This window comes from Caloenas nicobarica, chromosome 11 (genome assembly GCF_036013445.1).
Source record: "Caloenas nicobarica isolate bCalNic1 chromosome 11, bCalNic1.hap1, whole genome shotgun sequence".
NCBI lineage: Eukaryota > Metazoa > Chordata > Aves > Columbiformes > Columbidae > Caloenas > Caloenas nicobarica.
Genome location: NC_088255.1, coordinates 9198311 through 9213776, shown reverse-complemented (window position 1 = coordinate 9213776; position 15466 = coordinate 9198311). Strand labels below are relative to the sequence as shown.

Sequence of the window (15466 nt, the reverse complement as noted above, 5' to 3'; positions counted from 1 at the left end):
AACCAATAACTAATAAGCTACAAAATTCAAGTTGAACAGATAATATTAATTCTGGAACTTTTTACATTTTGCTTGTTTGAATTTGTAAGCTGATAATGTTATGCCATAGAAGATTTTCATGTGTGTGTAATAGGCGTCAAGTAGACTGTGTGCAAGATAGTAGTCAAACGTTTGGAAATTCATTGTGTAAATTAAAAAATTGTTGATGTGTCTAGGTTTTAATCACATTATGCATTTAACGTTAAGCTAGGTGACAGAAAGGAGGTTCAGCTTCTCAGTATCTTTTTAAGCAGTAAAATATTTGCTTTTTCATTGCTGCAAGAGGCTGACTATAGAGCAAGAGATTTGCTGAATGACAAAAGCCGTAATGTGAATTTCAGTGTCTTATCTTTAGTATATATACCTGTATCAGTTATTCGTAATTTTTAAATAATGATTTTGTAGTCATTTGCATTATTCTGATAAAACACAGTTTCCTTCAGTGAGCTGCATAGCCTGACAACTTTTGCTACAAGGCCTAAATGTGTCAACTTTGACAGGTAGTTCTGTCATTTTTTTAATCTACAAAATAAAATTTTGAACTCAAAAAAGAAAAATAAATAAAATGAATGGGCTTAAAGAGACAGCTGTGTGCTTTTATGAAGAGAAAGAGTTACAAAGGATACATCAAAAAGCCAAGGATAATGTGTTTCAAATAAACCTTGCTACATGTGATAGTTCTCTGATTAGGATTTCCTCATAAAGGTTCAAGGTAGAATAACTTAGAGGTGGAATAGAGTACTGCCAGAATATTTGACTTGTCCTGAAGGCAATTTTTTGAGGCAATGCAAGTATTTAATTAACCTAAATACGCAGAATTTATTGTTCAAGATGGCAAGTTACATGCATCAGCACTGTTTACAAAATAGTAATTGTTGTCAGACTCCAAGATGGAGTTTTTATTTGATAGAATCTGGTCAGTAAGGTAGTATTTAGAGTAAACATAAAATTGAATGAAATTCAAGAATACCGTTTTGTGAGTCTGCTGCATAAGTTTGAAGTCTATAATAACCAGGAACTACAGCTTGTGTTGCTAGAAAGTTAGAATGTGCCTGGTTATTCTGAAAACTGATGCTGATACAATTACGCTTGATTTGGGAAATTTTCCGTGTGTTAATTTTTTTCGTGTCATCAGTGCAGCATTATGCACTAAAATAGTGTATAATTGTAATACATTGCAAACTATTTCATAACAAATCTTGAAAGTATGTGCAGCCCTGTTCTCTAGGCAGAGCCTCCAATTCAGCTAGTTTATTAATAAAAGTCCGTTTCCTGAGAGTCATACCGACAATTAGTACTTTTTTCTGAATAAGGAGATTAGCATATAGCCAGTGTAAAAAACAAATGTTTATCTTAATGACCAAGTCTAACTCTGGGGTTCTAATCAGAAAATGTGTCTCTTTTGATTTCAGTAGAGATTGAGAAAATCTTAAAGTGCTTTCCTCTTCAAATTACTGTTGATACAGGCTAAGGAGCACCTCTTATGAAGACAAGGCTATGTAAATCACTCTAAATCTTCCATTGTTAAAGGCTGCAGTTGTTCTTGCCATTGTATTTCTTTGCAAAACTCTATGCAGAGATTAGATGCTGCATAAGCAATAACTGACAGTTCACTGTGTGCGCTACCACCTGGAAATACTAAGGACAGTCAATGAGGGGGAGAAAATCAGCGATGCTGAGTTTGTATTCTGTAGAATGAATTAAGTAATGATTTTTTTACTGAATTTCTTAAAACCTGTGTTTTCAAGATTTTTTTTCATCTAATTTTTATAGTTGTCTTAAGGATTTAAACATAAATATCTGTTTAAATAGGGTAGGCTTTTAGTGGAAGAATAAAAAAAATCTAATACCACCTAAAAAAGCTTCAAAGTCAGTCTGTCAGGTTCTTTCTGGCGTTGAAGCTCTTGCATCTTTTTAATGTTGAAATCAGTTCAAGTCAGTGAAATTTCTTTAATGAACTTTAGGGCACATCTTCAAAGAAACCTGCAATTGAACCTGTGGAAAGGCCAGTGCCTTTGAACTGTGGAAAAGAAGTTTATCCTAGATTAGCTTGATCTTTTAGTTTACTCTGCCTTCTAATCTAGTAACAAAGATCTAAGCTTTAAGAATACCCCTGAACTGCAGTGACAACCTAGAAGTAGTGTATTGTTATGGATAAATTCATTATTATCCTTAGGTATTGACATTTTAAATTCGGAAGGATAGTAAAGTTTTTTTATTTTGTACTGTGAACATGAACATTCTGGGTCTCCCTGAGCACTAATTTTTCTTTAGTTTTGTTACTACCCTATAAATTGAAACTTTAACTTCATTCTTGTTTTCATTCTTTCTCTAACATTTCACTGTACTTCCATCCAGTTCAGTCTTTCATCACCCAAATGTAGAACAATGTGCCTTCAAATGTGAAAGAAATAACAAAATCTGGAACAAATTATGAAGTGATGGAGAAGGGAAATGCAGAACAGTATGGAAATAAGTACATTAATGCAGAGGCTCTGATGCACATAAGTCTGTTTTGAAGGACACTTCTATTTTGAACTTCTGCTTTTAAATTTTACTGTAATATGATATATCTTTTGCTTCAGTGAGTAGTTGAGGAACTTTCACTGTTAAGAGTATGCTTTCCTATAGAAATTCCTTTGGAATTCAGATTTTGTACTCTTTCCAGGTTACAATAAGAAAAACGTGGAAGAGATTTTTAATAGAAAAACAACACTCAGTGGTTTGCAGCTGGCAATCACAATGCCTCTACTGCTCCTTTTATTAAGTGGAACAGGTCAATTCAGTATCAGAGCTGATTGTGTTCCTTCTCTGGTCTAAGTGAAAATACAGGTCTAGGAAAAAAAGTAAGTGACCACTAGTTTCTTCCTTCCAATCATTCTGTGAAACTTCTTTTAAGAACTCTCTCATTTTGTGGAATCAAGTAGGACAAGAATGGTTATCACTCAACTGGAAAAGGAAAATACGGCTTTTGTCTATAAATATTGACTTCCATAACGGACATTATTTGATGCCTACTTTTAATTACGGATTAATAAGAAATAACACTGTGCAAAGGTGCAGAAAACCAGAGTTAACTAGAAAAACTCTCACGATCAGATGAAAAAAATTGTGTTTATAAAACTGGATTTTTGAAGTGGGAAGTATAGAAGGGAAGAATATGAAATGCATTTGAAGGAACAGAGAATAACTGAAAATTGAAATTATATATTTATCCAGCATTAAAAATTAAATAGTGCTGTATATTCCTGTATTGATTTTTTTATTTTGAGATTAAATCCTTGACTTGTTAAAGTCAATGGGAATTTCACCACTGACTTGATTGGCACTATTTCACCCTTCACCTGTGAGAAGCAGTTTCTGCTTTTTATTATTATTTCAAAACGATATACTTTTCTTCTCTCACTCCAGTTTCTTAAGGATTTATAATCTTTAGCATCAAGAAGAAAATTTTTCTTGATATATACTGTAGAGTTGAAATCAAGTACCACGCAAACAGCTAGCTGACCTAAGAGGCCAATTCCAGCAGAGCAGACGTTTTGAATCTGGACTTTCTTAGTTCTTGTGGGTATAGGATTTTGAATGCTTTTATCCTTTTATTGGTGAATGCACTAAACTGCATGCAGACAGAGAATGTTAAAGTGGCAGTCAGATAAACTTGTTAAAGCAGTGGGAGTTTTTCCTTTCTTTCTGTGTGACTTTATCATCACAGTGGAGTTAAAAGGCAATTAGCCCTTCAGCTCTTTTCTGGCCAGTTTATTGGCATTTTACACACAACTGTTGAATAGACAGTGCCATATTAAAAATTCCAATGAAGCTGGCCTGGGGATAACAGACTCTAAATTTCAGGTTAATGTAGGTTTTCTTGAGAGGAACTATTGCCAAAAAGCTCAAGTAAAATTATCTAAATACAGTACCTATGCTGCATGTACTCATAGTTGATGGAAAATTGTAGTAGTCTTGCTACATGCTGTGTTACATTTCCAGGGAAATATTTTTATAAAGAGTGTTTGATGAAAAAGTTTATTCCTTTAGTAATAACAGGTTACCCACTGTGTTACTTAAGGCAATGAACACAGTGAGTAGAACTAGATGTTTTCATCATAAGAACGACAATTATACTTGCTTTGCATTTCTGTAATTTTCATCTGAGTTCATTAAAACACTTTACAAACATGGATTACTGATTTCTTTCAGTATATGATTATTATGTCAAAGCTTTGACCAAATTTAGGGGGTTTGTTTGTTTGTTTGTTTTAAAATTGTAGAGGAAATATTGGGGGTGGGGGCGAGGGCTGTCTCATTTCAGTGTCAATAGAAAATTAAACATGTATTTTGCAGTTCTTGCACCCCAAAATGTTAAGAACCAAAAACTGATTATAATAATTTTTCATTACTGAGGAGAACGAAATATAGACGCAAAACACATAAGCTCACTACTGGAGAGTAAATTGGGACTTTCATCATAGTTAACTTTTAATCTTTTCTTGCCAAAGAAAATGGGAGCTTTTGATAGACTTTGCTGAGACTGTTATTGGTTCTTAATGGTGCATTCATTGCTTCTATGAAGAAATTTATTTAATTAGATTTTGTAGCTGATTCTAATTTACTGATCTTAGAATAGATAATGAGAAATCCATTGAGGTCTGCATGATTGAAAATCAGACAGTAAAAACAAAGAGGAGATCTAATATTTTTAACCTGACCATACACATTGCTCAAACTCCTCCAAGTTGTATGTCACCTAAATGAAATTAACAAACAGGGTCCTTATAAGTCCAGCTGATTTTTGCATCAGATCCATTTCAAAATAGGGAGGAAAAGCTGGTAAGTTTGAAGAATCACAAGCCCTGTTTTCACTGCGTTTTCGTTTGCGTGGCCTCTCCAGAGAAGGCACTCAGATTTTATTCAGAGAGGAAGCGATGGATTTATGTTCCACTGTGTTTTAACATAAACAAACCAAAATGCTTTCATTTGCTCAGGTATATGAGCTAGCAGATTTTCTTTCCATGCACAGCACTATAATTGGGAGTGATCACCAATAACCAGTTTTATTCTAAATGGTGAATATCTGTACTTCAGCCGTCACCGTTAAGAGCTCAGACTTTGCTTCTGATACTGATGAGCCATCATTAAAGTTGTCTGTAACTTTTGTCTTTTAATACAGCAAATTTATATTACAAGTCAACAAAATGGCTTTATTAAAGGGACATCACAGTGTAAATCAAAAGTCTGGAAGTTAGGAACTGCCAGATTTAAAGTAGTTCATACATTTTTTATTTTGGTGCGCTACAGCAGTTTTCAGTTATACAGCAATTTACTGCCTTTTTTGAAACACCTCACCACTGTTCTGTGGTTGCTATCCATTAATACACTAAATACATTCTTGAGTTGCATATTGAATGGGATAGTGACTGTGACAGAGACCAACAATAATGTTATTGGTCATCTTAGCCCTATCCATTGCTACAGATTTCTTATGTGCTAACAAATTTTGTAGAGCAAAATACAGGTATTGTGTGAAGTTTTATTTATTTCAGTCGTGACTTGGCTCAGACATATATGGCATTCATGGTACAGAGCAATGAAAACACAACCACTATGGTAGTAAATGTATCTCATCATCAGGAGCAAAAACAGTGCTGAAGCACCGGGAGTGGTTCTGAGTTTTGGGCCAGCCCTAACAATCCTCTAGGCTGCCTAGGCAAAAGTAACTTTTTAGCATCTGCGGAATGAGGAAAATAAAATGCATTATTTTATTTTATAGAGGTGTGTCAAATATAACATGTTAAAGTCTATACAACTGTTTCAAAAGTGAAAAGGACTATAAAAAATGAACTTCACACAAGTAAGTCTAATGAGTTAGAGGAAATGACCAAGACATCTGCAATAAAGACTTTTGAAACTCTGCCCAGTATCTGTGCACCATCTTTTCCCACACAGATAATAATGCTCTTTTCATATCACAAAGGAGATGCAGAAAGCAGTTTGTTAGTGTTCTAGAGATATCCAGATATGGTTAAGAGCAGCACAGAGAAGCCCAGGAAGCAAATAGTAGCATAGATTCAGAGAGATGTTTAGCAAAGGCAGCATTTTAAAAACTTTGGTGGTATTGAAAGGCAACTTTGCTGTGTAAGAAACGTTTAGCCTATGAACAGAATAACACTAAGATCCTTGAGTGGAAAATAGCGTGTGATCATTAGTTAGAAATAACCATAATTTATAGACGCCAGGGGGCAGAATTAAGGTTGCAAGGACAGCTATAAACCTGCCATTTCCAACCATCTAAGAGGCTATTTATGTTCAACCTCAAACACACTTTTAAATTTAAATATTTAATGGTATAGAATTTGTTGCAAATAATGATTTTTGTGCTGCTTTTGCGGCAACAAAAGCATTTAAATACAGTTGGAATAGAAGTGTGATTGCTCATATATTAAAAATGTGAGTTTAACGGAAAACTAATTTTAATTTCTTTCAGCTAGTGTCCAACACATTATCGTTTGTGGATATGATAGTCCAGCTTTCTAAAGGAAAAACATCAAACAAATCCTTTCTATAAAGTTAGACCTCTTTTTCTTACTTTCTGAACAGCAAAAAATACTGCAGATAACTGCAGCTTTTTTATTTCCAACCTGACCTTCCATCTTCTGAAACTAATTTGCCATACTGCTTCTCAAAGTCTGCTCAAGGACTTCCTTTAGCAGAATAATGTGGTTCTTATTAAGTACATCCTATAAGACCCAGGAGGATTGCATGCAAAGGAAATAAGACGGAGACACAAATGAATTTCCATCCTCCAGTCAGATATATGATATTGATGACCAGAATGTGTATGAAGAATATTGTAAAGACGACAAAGAAAAAGAATTAAAGCAAATGTCTGACAAATTGGCTGTCTTCATATGCAAAGATGACAAGTAGTCTATGCAACTAACTAGAAGAGATGTAGGCATCAAGCCAACTAGTTATATAGTCAACAAGTCTGTCTGAATCACATGGTCATATGCAACCTCTCTTTCAAATAAAGCCTCACTTTAAATTACATCATCATGAAAGACTTAAAAGCCATGAAGTTTTACATGAAAACTGATAGTTTCTCTTAACTACAAATGTTGTTTTTCACTGCTATGAATTTTATATTTTTACCAGAATACTAAGATATTGTGGTAAAGTGAAACTTCTTTAGGAGATTCTTTCCTTGTTTTTTAATTAAATGTACCAAATACAAATAATGGTGAAAATAGCCACTTTAATTTCAAAGTCTGTTTCTTCCTTTAGTTAAAGTTTTTTCTAGAAGATGACAAAATATTTTCATGTTAGGATAATTTGATAGAAAAATGCTTTGAAATACCTTGAATGTACTATAGCCTCTATAATTCCTGATGTTCTGATTCTAGTGTGTCTTGCTTAATGTACCTAAATATAGATTTCAGAGGTTTTACAACCTTGGCGCTTGGTTGATGAGAAAGATTCAGGCTCTGTATGTGACTCAGTGTGTTGATGCTAGAACTATCACTATTTTTCAGTTTATTCTTTAACAACATGCAGAATTTGGATAATCGGGATTCTAATATGATTTTCCTCTTAATCTGTTTTAAACCATGAAATCTGATATTTTCACCATGACTAATCCATGAAATTTGTCAACTTTGTCTGTGATTTACACAAGCTCTATTTATAAAAAGAACTTGTTTGAGTCCTAAGGCATGGAATATTATTTCCCAGCATGCTTGTAGTTTCTTTTTAGTAATAAGTATAAACAAAACGTGCTCATTGATTATATTATTATTTCAAGATCAGGAGGTAAAACATGAGGAACGTTAAAGAGTGTATTCCCTATAGCACTGTATATGAGTCTTAAGCCATTAGGAAGAAAATAACCTATCATATCAGAGTTGGTAAGAATGGTTGTGATCATAAAGTTTACCTAAAATAATTGGATAACTTGCTTGTAGATTAAAAACATATGTGATACTTGTATGTCTTTATGCTGTAGGCTTTAGAATTAATTGCTGTCAGCATAAAACAGACCAAACAAAAATAGATTTGCATCAATTCTTTGTAACAGGGTTTTGGGGGGAGGGAAGCTTGAATGAGAGTGAGGATAATTCTATTTTTTATTTGAGGGGGGGGAATTGCTATACAACATTCACATACTGGAGTGCAATTTACTATATATGGGAAAGAATAAAGATCCTTTATGTAAATGTAATAACATGCAAGTAATACCTTCAAAAGGCAAGAAAAAAAAAGACACTTGCGTACAGAAAGTTATTCTGCTCCAGCTGTCCTCTTTCACTTTGTGGGGGGAAGACATTTGGGGAAAGGCCAAAACGCAGATATTCACAAAGCATCCAATTTTTAGTTCAGCATAATGTCTTAATCAGCCTTTACAGAGCTCCTCTGCTCTGTACCAAACATGCTATAAATGTGCAATACATCCATACATGTAAATAAGTCACACTCCCTGTGGTGATGAGAACAAGATGACTACATATTTCAGTCACTGCACAATGCTGCAGGTAATAGAAAAGCAGCGTCATCTACTTGTTTTTAAGCTGAACAGGGGACTAGAGGTAGAACTGCTGAATACTTATCGCTATCTACACCATTTTTAATTCCTGATCATGTAGTTTTATGACAGATCTCCAAAAATTATCCACATTAAGATCACAGATCTTGTGACAAGATCCATAGACTGGAGCCAGCTAGCAAGAACTTGATCTGCTCTGTAATCTGATCTTTCTCCAGAAGAATTGACTATAAATCTATTTGCATGTCCATCAGATTATCAAAATACAGACATCATCTGTCATATTCCCTCACTCAATCATGTGATGTGAAATGCCTGGTTTGTGATCAGATGATAGGTAAACTTCTGGTAATGTGCTGAGGAAGGGCTCAGGGAACACACTCTTCAGGTGTCTTCTGCAAATGTCCTGGTGTTCTCATCTGGTTGCCCAAGCCATGGCAGGGGAACTCTGTACCTTTGTGCATCTGCGTTGGACTTTCCTCTGTCCTGCCTCTTTAATCGCTATAGCTTATGTTCTCAGAGGCACAACTGACTCTTAAACCGATTTCTGAATGATAACTGATAACTGGAGAACTAAGTTTTAAACAAATGCCTTTGAGTTTTCAGAAAGTATAAAGCCATCCCTAATGAAGAAGTCAATTCAAAACAAAGAGCTGCTTACGATCCTTCATATTACAATTAATCTGAGTACCAAGTAAAATTAGTAGTTGAGGAGGTTTTTTTTAAAAAAGGGTGAGGGTGGAGGATGGGGTATTTCTTCCTATAAACTACAATTGATCTATGGAACTTCTTGCTACATGATTTTTTGAGTGCGAAAGTTTTTACTGGTGCAAAAGGAGATTTGATGAATTCGTGGGGGTGGCAGGGTGGGAATCCATCAGAGGCTATTAAATGCTGTGTTACTGTTTGCAACGCATAAAATCCGTTCTGTGAAGGCTATGTAAGCTGAGAGACTGTATCAGGAACCACCATAGGAGAAAGGGTGCCGCGGTGGATGGATCTCTGGCGTGCTCCAAGGTTCTTTAGCTCTCTACCAGGCCTCCTGCAGCTACCCCACCACTCAGAAATTGTCTCACGATGCTCTTAGAGTCGAGGGGAAGTGTGGCCTCTGCTTCAGCCTGGAATCTGCTCTTGATCTAAGAATTATTATTTACTTCAAACTTACTGAAGTAATTAGCCCACAAGAATATTTTGTGGAGGATAGGAAAGAATTTGGGGAAGACAGGTGAACGTTTTACACATAATGTTTTGCACTTCCCTAGCTAAAAAGTAGTTGAATAAATTTTCTATGGTTTGCTCATAAGATGGAAAGTGGGCTCTCAGCCTTTTAAAACATATTTTGAAAATAGTGAGTGAAAAATAGACATCTAGAATGAAAGTGGGATTTTATACCATCTCATTGAATTTAGAAATCAAAACAATCTCTTGATACTTTTTTCGTTAAGTGCATCTTTTTTGATATCTCAATATGTCTCTTTACAAATGCAACTGCGCCCTTCAGAACCTTAAACCTTCTCTAATCCTACTGCTATAATATGGAATTTAAGAATAATCAATAGGGTTACATAGATTCTGTTACTTTTTCAGTCTAGCTATTCTAGATATTTGGGGCTAATTTTTTGTATGTATATTTAACGTAATACACATATAATTGCTCAGGACAGAAATGAAGCTGTGTCAAACTGCAAAATCTTTTGGCTTTATCCATTTGGTGAATCATTAAGCAAATGCTCCTGTGTTTTCTGTATTCAGGCTCTTAAAATTATTGTCTTTATGCTGTAAAGGATTCTGCTTTACATTTTTAACAACATATTTGTATAAGACAAAATGCTCTCCAATGTAAGTTAGGTCTACAGAATTTACCTAAAAGTTTGTTGAGTATGAAAGTTCTACAGCAAGGCCTTTTCCTAATGCATACATTTATCAGCTAAAATCTTGATTGTTTTGCCTGTATTATGTCACTCACGTCTGGAAAGAACAGCATCCTGCTGTTTGTGAAGCTGATCTCCTGCTGCTATTTAGCCACTTGTAGGATTCTGTCCCAATTCCTCTAATCCACTCTGTCTCAATAGCACCATATTTGGACTCCTTCACACATTCTTTTGCTGCTCTGTTTGGGATGCTCTATGAGCTGAATTAGAATGTTAATGTTCCGTTCAAAACAGGAACCTTTTTGTTAAATGAGAGTATAAGGAATAATCTCATCCACTCCCTTGGACAGAATTTCTATACATGCACTATATTGTTTTCGTTCAAACTATTGTCCAGAAGTTTGGGGCACTATTTCAGTATATTGGTTTACTTTATATAAATCAGATTCAGTTTGAGGTTTAATGTTGCAGGAAGGCCTGCTACCATCCTAAGTTGTTTCTTTCCTATTGTAATTTGTTTTTCAGAGTTCAGTGCTCCTTGTTTCCATTATGTCAAAGGTATACTGATATCTTTTCAAGCTGCTTGTGCAAGTCAGGACTAATTAAAGCAGAGAACCAAAAGGACTCCAAAAATGGTGTTAGAAATGACACCAAAACACAAAGTGCGATGTAGATATTTTTGCCTTACTTTCAAAGTGTCAGCAAAGATTTGCATATGTATTTTGGAGTAGCTATTTTCTGCTCCCACATAAAGCAAGGTTTAGAGAAAACAACATAAAGCTTGATTGGTATACCTACAAATACACATTGTCTGTCACTATACTTCACAGCTAAGCCTAGTAATTTCAGTGAAATTATTTGTGGCTAAGATAGCAACTGAAAAAACAGCATAGCAGAACATAATCCTTTTTAATGTGGAGCTCCTAGGCTTATACTTGCTTTAAGAATTGTTCTGAATGGGATTTAGTTTACTGAAAAATAAAGACGTGGTTGAATTATGGTGGTAATTTTCCTCTATGAAAAGAAAGAAGTTCCTTGGACACAATGTAATATTGCATGAGTCTTTGTTGTACAATTGTAGAAAATTTCAGACCATACATACAGTTTACCTAAGTGTATGAAGAGAATGAAGGCATTATCCAGGTGAAACATACTTCAGTAATTTCATAAAGTGTCTCTCACTTGTACCAAACTTCCAGCACTGCAAAATTAGAATATTTTTTAGAGCACGTACTGTGTTTGTTTTAGCCGTAGCTTTCTGCAGTCCAGAGTTCCCTCAGTGTGCTGGATTATCAGCCGGGACCTGATGCGAAACACCATCCTGTGAATAGGGTTAGGGATGGAAGCGGAAACTGGAAAAGACAACAGCTACAGCAGTTCCATAATATATAAATTTCTATCAAGTTCCAGTTAGCAGTGGAACAGAGAAGAGAAAGAAAAAGACTTCAGAAAGTGAAGGTGAAACAGGGAGAGAGGTAGGGAGGTATGGGAGGAAGCAAAGGAAACCATACTGAAGAAGTGGGACAAAAAGAAAGCAATATATGGCTTCCATTCTGGCTTGCATTTGGCAAGTAATGTGTATATGATTTGTTCACAAATGTGTTAACATTTCTAATGACAGAAAGAAAGCATTTAGAAGTTTTTATCAAGGGATTTATTTTAGGTAATAAAAAATGAAGTGATTTGTAAGTGATCCATCTATGCAACATTAGCTTGAAGACTTCTGATTCTGCTGTTCCTGCTCTGTTTGTACTTTAAAATTAATTGAAAGCCTCATTGTTTTGTTTAAACTGTGAAAGCTTCCAAGGTCAATGAGTGAGGTAATTGACCTGCCTGTTGTAGGACAAAAATATGTATGTTAAATTGCATAATTAGTTTTAATTACATAATTATAGTGTTTAATGTGTGGGGGTCAAAGGTTACTATTACATTTAGAAGTCATGGCAAGAAACACAAAAATAAGCAACATAGTTTAATTCTGTATTTCTTTGGGTTTTAAAAAAGAGATCCACTGTGATCTATCCTTGACCTTGGATATTTGATGACTGTAGCAAATAATATATTGCTGTTATACTTTTTAGAATCATAGAGACACCTTTGTAAATGACTAAGTGACTTTACCAAAGACTTCATTTAGGTTTAGAGTACATGAAAGTTAATCAACAGTGGGAACTCAACTGACAGCAATTTAATCTGATTGGGTAAGGTAATTACATGATTACCAGGAGTGTTTATATATGGACAAGGATATTTTTATTGGAAAAAAAACCTAATTGCTTTCTTACTGAGAAGAGAAAAAAACAAACAAATTTGTTGTCATAGGTTAAGAGGACATCCTTCGTTCCTTGAAATAGCTTCTTTTCATATTTTAGTGACAAAATACAACTCATAATTCTTTGCAAATTTGCACTGGGATTATATTATGAGTTCCTCTGTTTCTAAACTAGAAATAATGCCATCATTAAATTGTTTTGTTTAGGAAACTCATTGCTTGCATATTAATTGTGTGGTAGCCTAAAGATGTCATGTTGATCGTAATTCGCGTTCTCTTTCACTGTGTATAAACACTGTTGCTTAAATACAGGTTGATTTCACCAAACTTAAACCTAAAGGTCCATTATACTGATGGACGTTTCTGGAAAGGATGGCATTATTTGTTTTTCCATGACGGTTAAAAAAAAGCACTACGTACAAGATAGGTAGATAAAAGACGGTGTTCCTAACTGCTAGAAGAAAAAGGCTCACTTCAAATGCTCTGAATGGTCCTTTAGAAAATGCTCTTTCAGTCTATTGACAAGGAAGGGAGTGTTGGGAGATGAATCTTCATTAACAAACATTAACTTCTGTGAATACCTCCCTGAAGTGCACTACAGAGTAGAATCCCATTTGGCTAATAAATACTGGCTTGCTCCAAAGCCTGTTCAGATAGTGAGCCAGGCCTGGCCTTGGCACTTTGTATGGTTGTGTTAGACATCAAAAAACAGAAACTGAAACTTATAAGAACAACTTCATATCTCATCCGTAACTGTTGAACACATTCTGGTGATGGAAATGGAATACAATCCTCTAAGGGCTGACTTCTAAGCAATTAAAAAGTTAATGAACTGAATGTTAAATAAGAAATAAGTGAATTTTTGAAATAAACTCTATAATTATGGGAACAAGTTCTGTGATAACATTCCATGTTATAAAAGTCCTTTGTTCTCCCTTTTGCTAATTTTTCCCTAAATAAGTTCTTTAGAAAATATTACAATTTTGAATTGTTTTTCTAAACCAGATGATCCAGTCACTGTTGGAGGCACATAGCCACGGCAAAATCTCATGCTGTACATTGATCACCTGTCCAACCTTTGCCTAGAGTGTGATCCCCAGTTCCTTCAAGAGGTCCATCTTTACCTGTCTATAAAGAAGAAGAGGAGGAGGGAGACATCTGGGATATTCAAGTATCAAAGTTTAACACCAGAGCAGGTTAATCTCTATTTATATTATTCTCTATATATGTTGCTGGTATTGACTTGGATATTTGGCTGAAGATTTTTTCAGTAATTCTATAGTATTGTCTGAAGTTTTACCAGTGTTAAAGCACTTTTGTTTAGACTCCTCACTTACCAAAACTACACATGCATTTTTCATATGTCCATGGTGTGAAATTGAATCCTAAGTCATTCTGCTATTGTGGAAGTTAGCAAACACTGAGCATGCTTGGCAGTCTGTACCTGTCTCTTGAACATATGCTTACCACGAAGACCAAAATGGCTTGTTGAATACTATTCAGTGTACTGCAGTTGTACCGTTCCGTATTTAGCACATGCAACTAAAGCCAGGTTCCCCAGCAAGTACGCTCATTTTCATTCACTCGCTTCAGGCAAGTTAAACTTGCTTCTTACTCTTCCTCTTCCATTTCCAAGAGGACTTCGATATCCACAAAACAGACAAGGTTTCACTTACTGTCCTGAGGACTGCCCCTTTCAGAGTCTAGTCCAGCCCACACACAATCCTGGAATATGTCCAGCTTGTTCTTTGAGCAGAATGTGAACCTCTGACCTTCTGGGCCTCCGGCAAGAGTGCTGCCTACTGAGCCACCAATACCCAGGCCATCAATAAGTTTTAAATGCCAGTTGCAGACTTCACAGAGATAATGACTTCAGTGTGTAAAGGTTTTGTTGTGGAGGCTGCAGCCTCACATATGGCGTGACAGAGTAAATATGCTAAAACCGTAGAGAGCTGTTGCATAACTTGCCTTGATATAACAGTTTTTGTAATATGTTTCAAGGCATGGAATATTATTTAAAGGGACCTTGTTATGTAGGCTTAGTCCCAAAATGAAGCTATTATAAAAAGAATGTTTAGCAAAAACAGAAGTCTGTCCATGAAATTGTTGGAGTGGGAATTTCAGGGTAAACTTGCTTGGATTTAAACAGTCGCCTGCATGACGTTGCACTGTTGTGCCAGGGAATGAGAAACAGCAAATGAAAATACTATCAAGTGGGAATCAGAAACTGAAACTGAGCAGAGTTAAAATATGACAAGTCTATTACTGTTGTTATAACTTCTTAAAAATCTTACCACATCCTGAGAAAGATGAGATGAAAAAATAAATTCCAACTTAGAAATTCAAAGCAGCATTATCGACACATGTAAATAAATGCATTTGCCTTTCAATATTATTTTAACCTGCTGTCAAGTAAGTTCTTGTATTTTATATACAGATAAAGCAAAACTAGTATGAAATAAGCTTAAGGGATTTGGCCCATTTCAGTTTTATTGATGTTCTCTATTTTTAAATTAGCATTAAAAGCACACAAAAGACATGTTGATGTTTGCAAAATTCAAATTGATACATGTGATTACACAAAAGGTTATTTATGAACTTGGATCAAGAAGGAAAACATAGCCAGATTCAAGGTAGGACTTACATTATGGAAAGACTCTTAGATAAATTGCATGAACCTTCTGTGGAGCAAAGGCCAGGAACTCAGGACACCTTTTCCCAACCGAGTGCCCAAATCACTAGGCTACA

The 15466-nt window shown here is 35.2% G+C and overlaps 1 protein-coding gene across 1 annotated transcript in view; it reads left to right on the top strand.

Annotated features, from left to right (window-relative positions):
* The window catches only part of ERC2 (ELKS/RAB6-interacting/CAST family member 2), a 400553-nt gene extending 386749 nt beyond the window's left edge, over positions 1 to 13804 (top strand). The window contains exon 20 of the mRNA XM_065642652.1: positions 13724 to 13804. Within this exon, the coding sequence (XP_065498724.1) occupies positions 13724 to 13804 (81 nt within the window). The remainder of the gene's footprint in view (positions 1 to 13723) is intronic.
* Positions 13805 to 15466: the final 1662 nt, after the last annotated feature.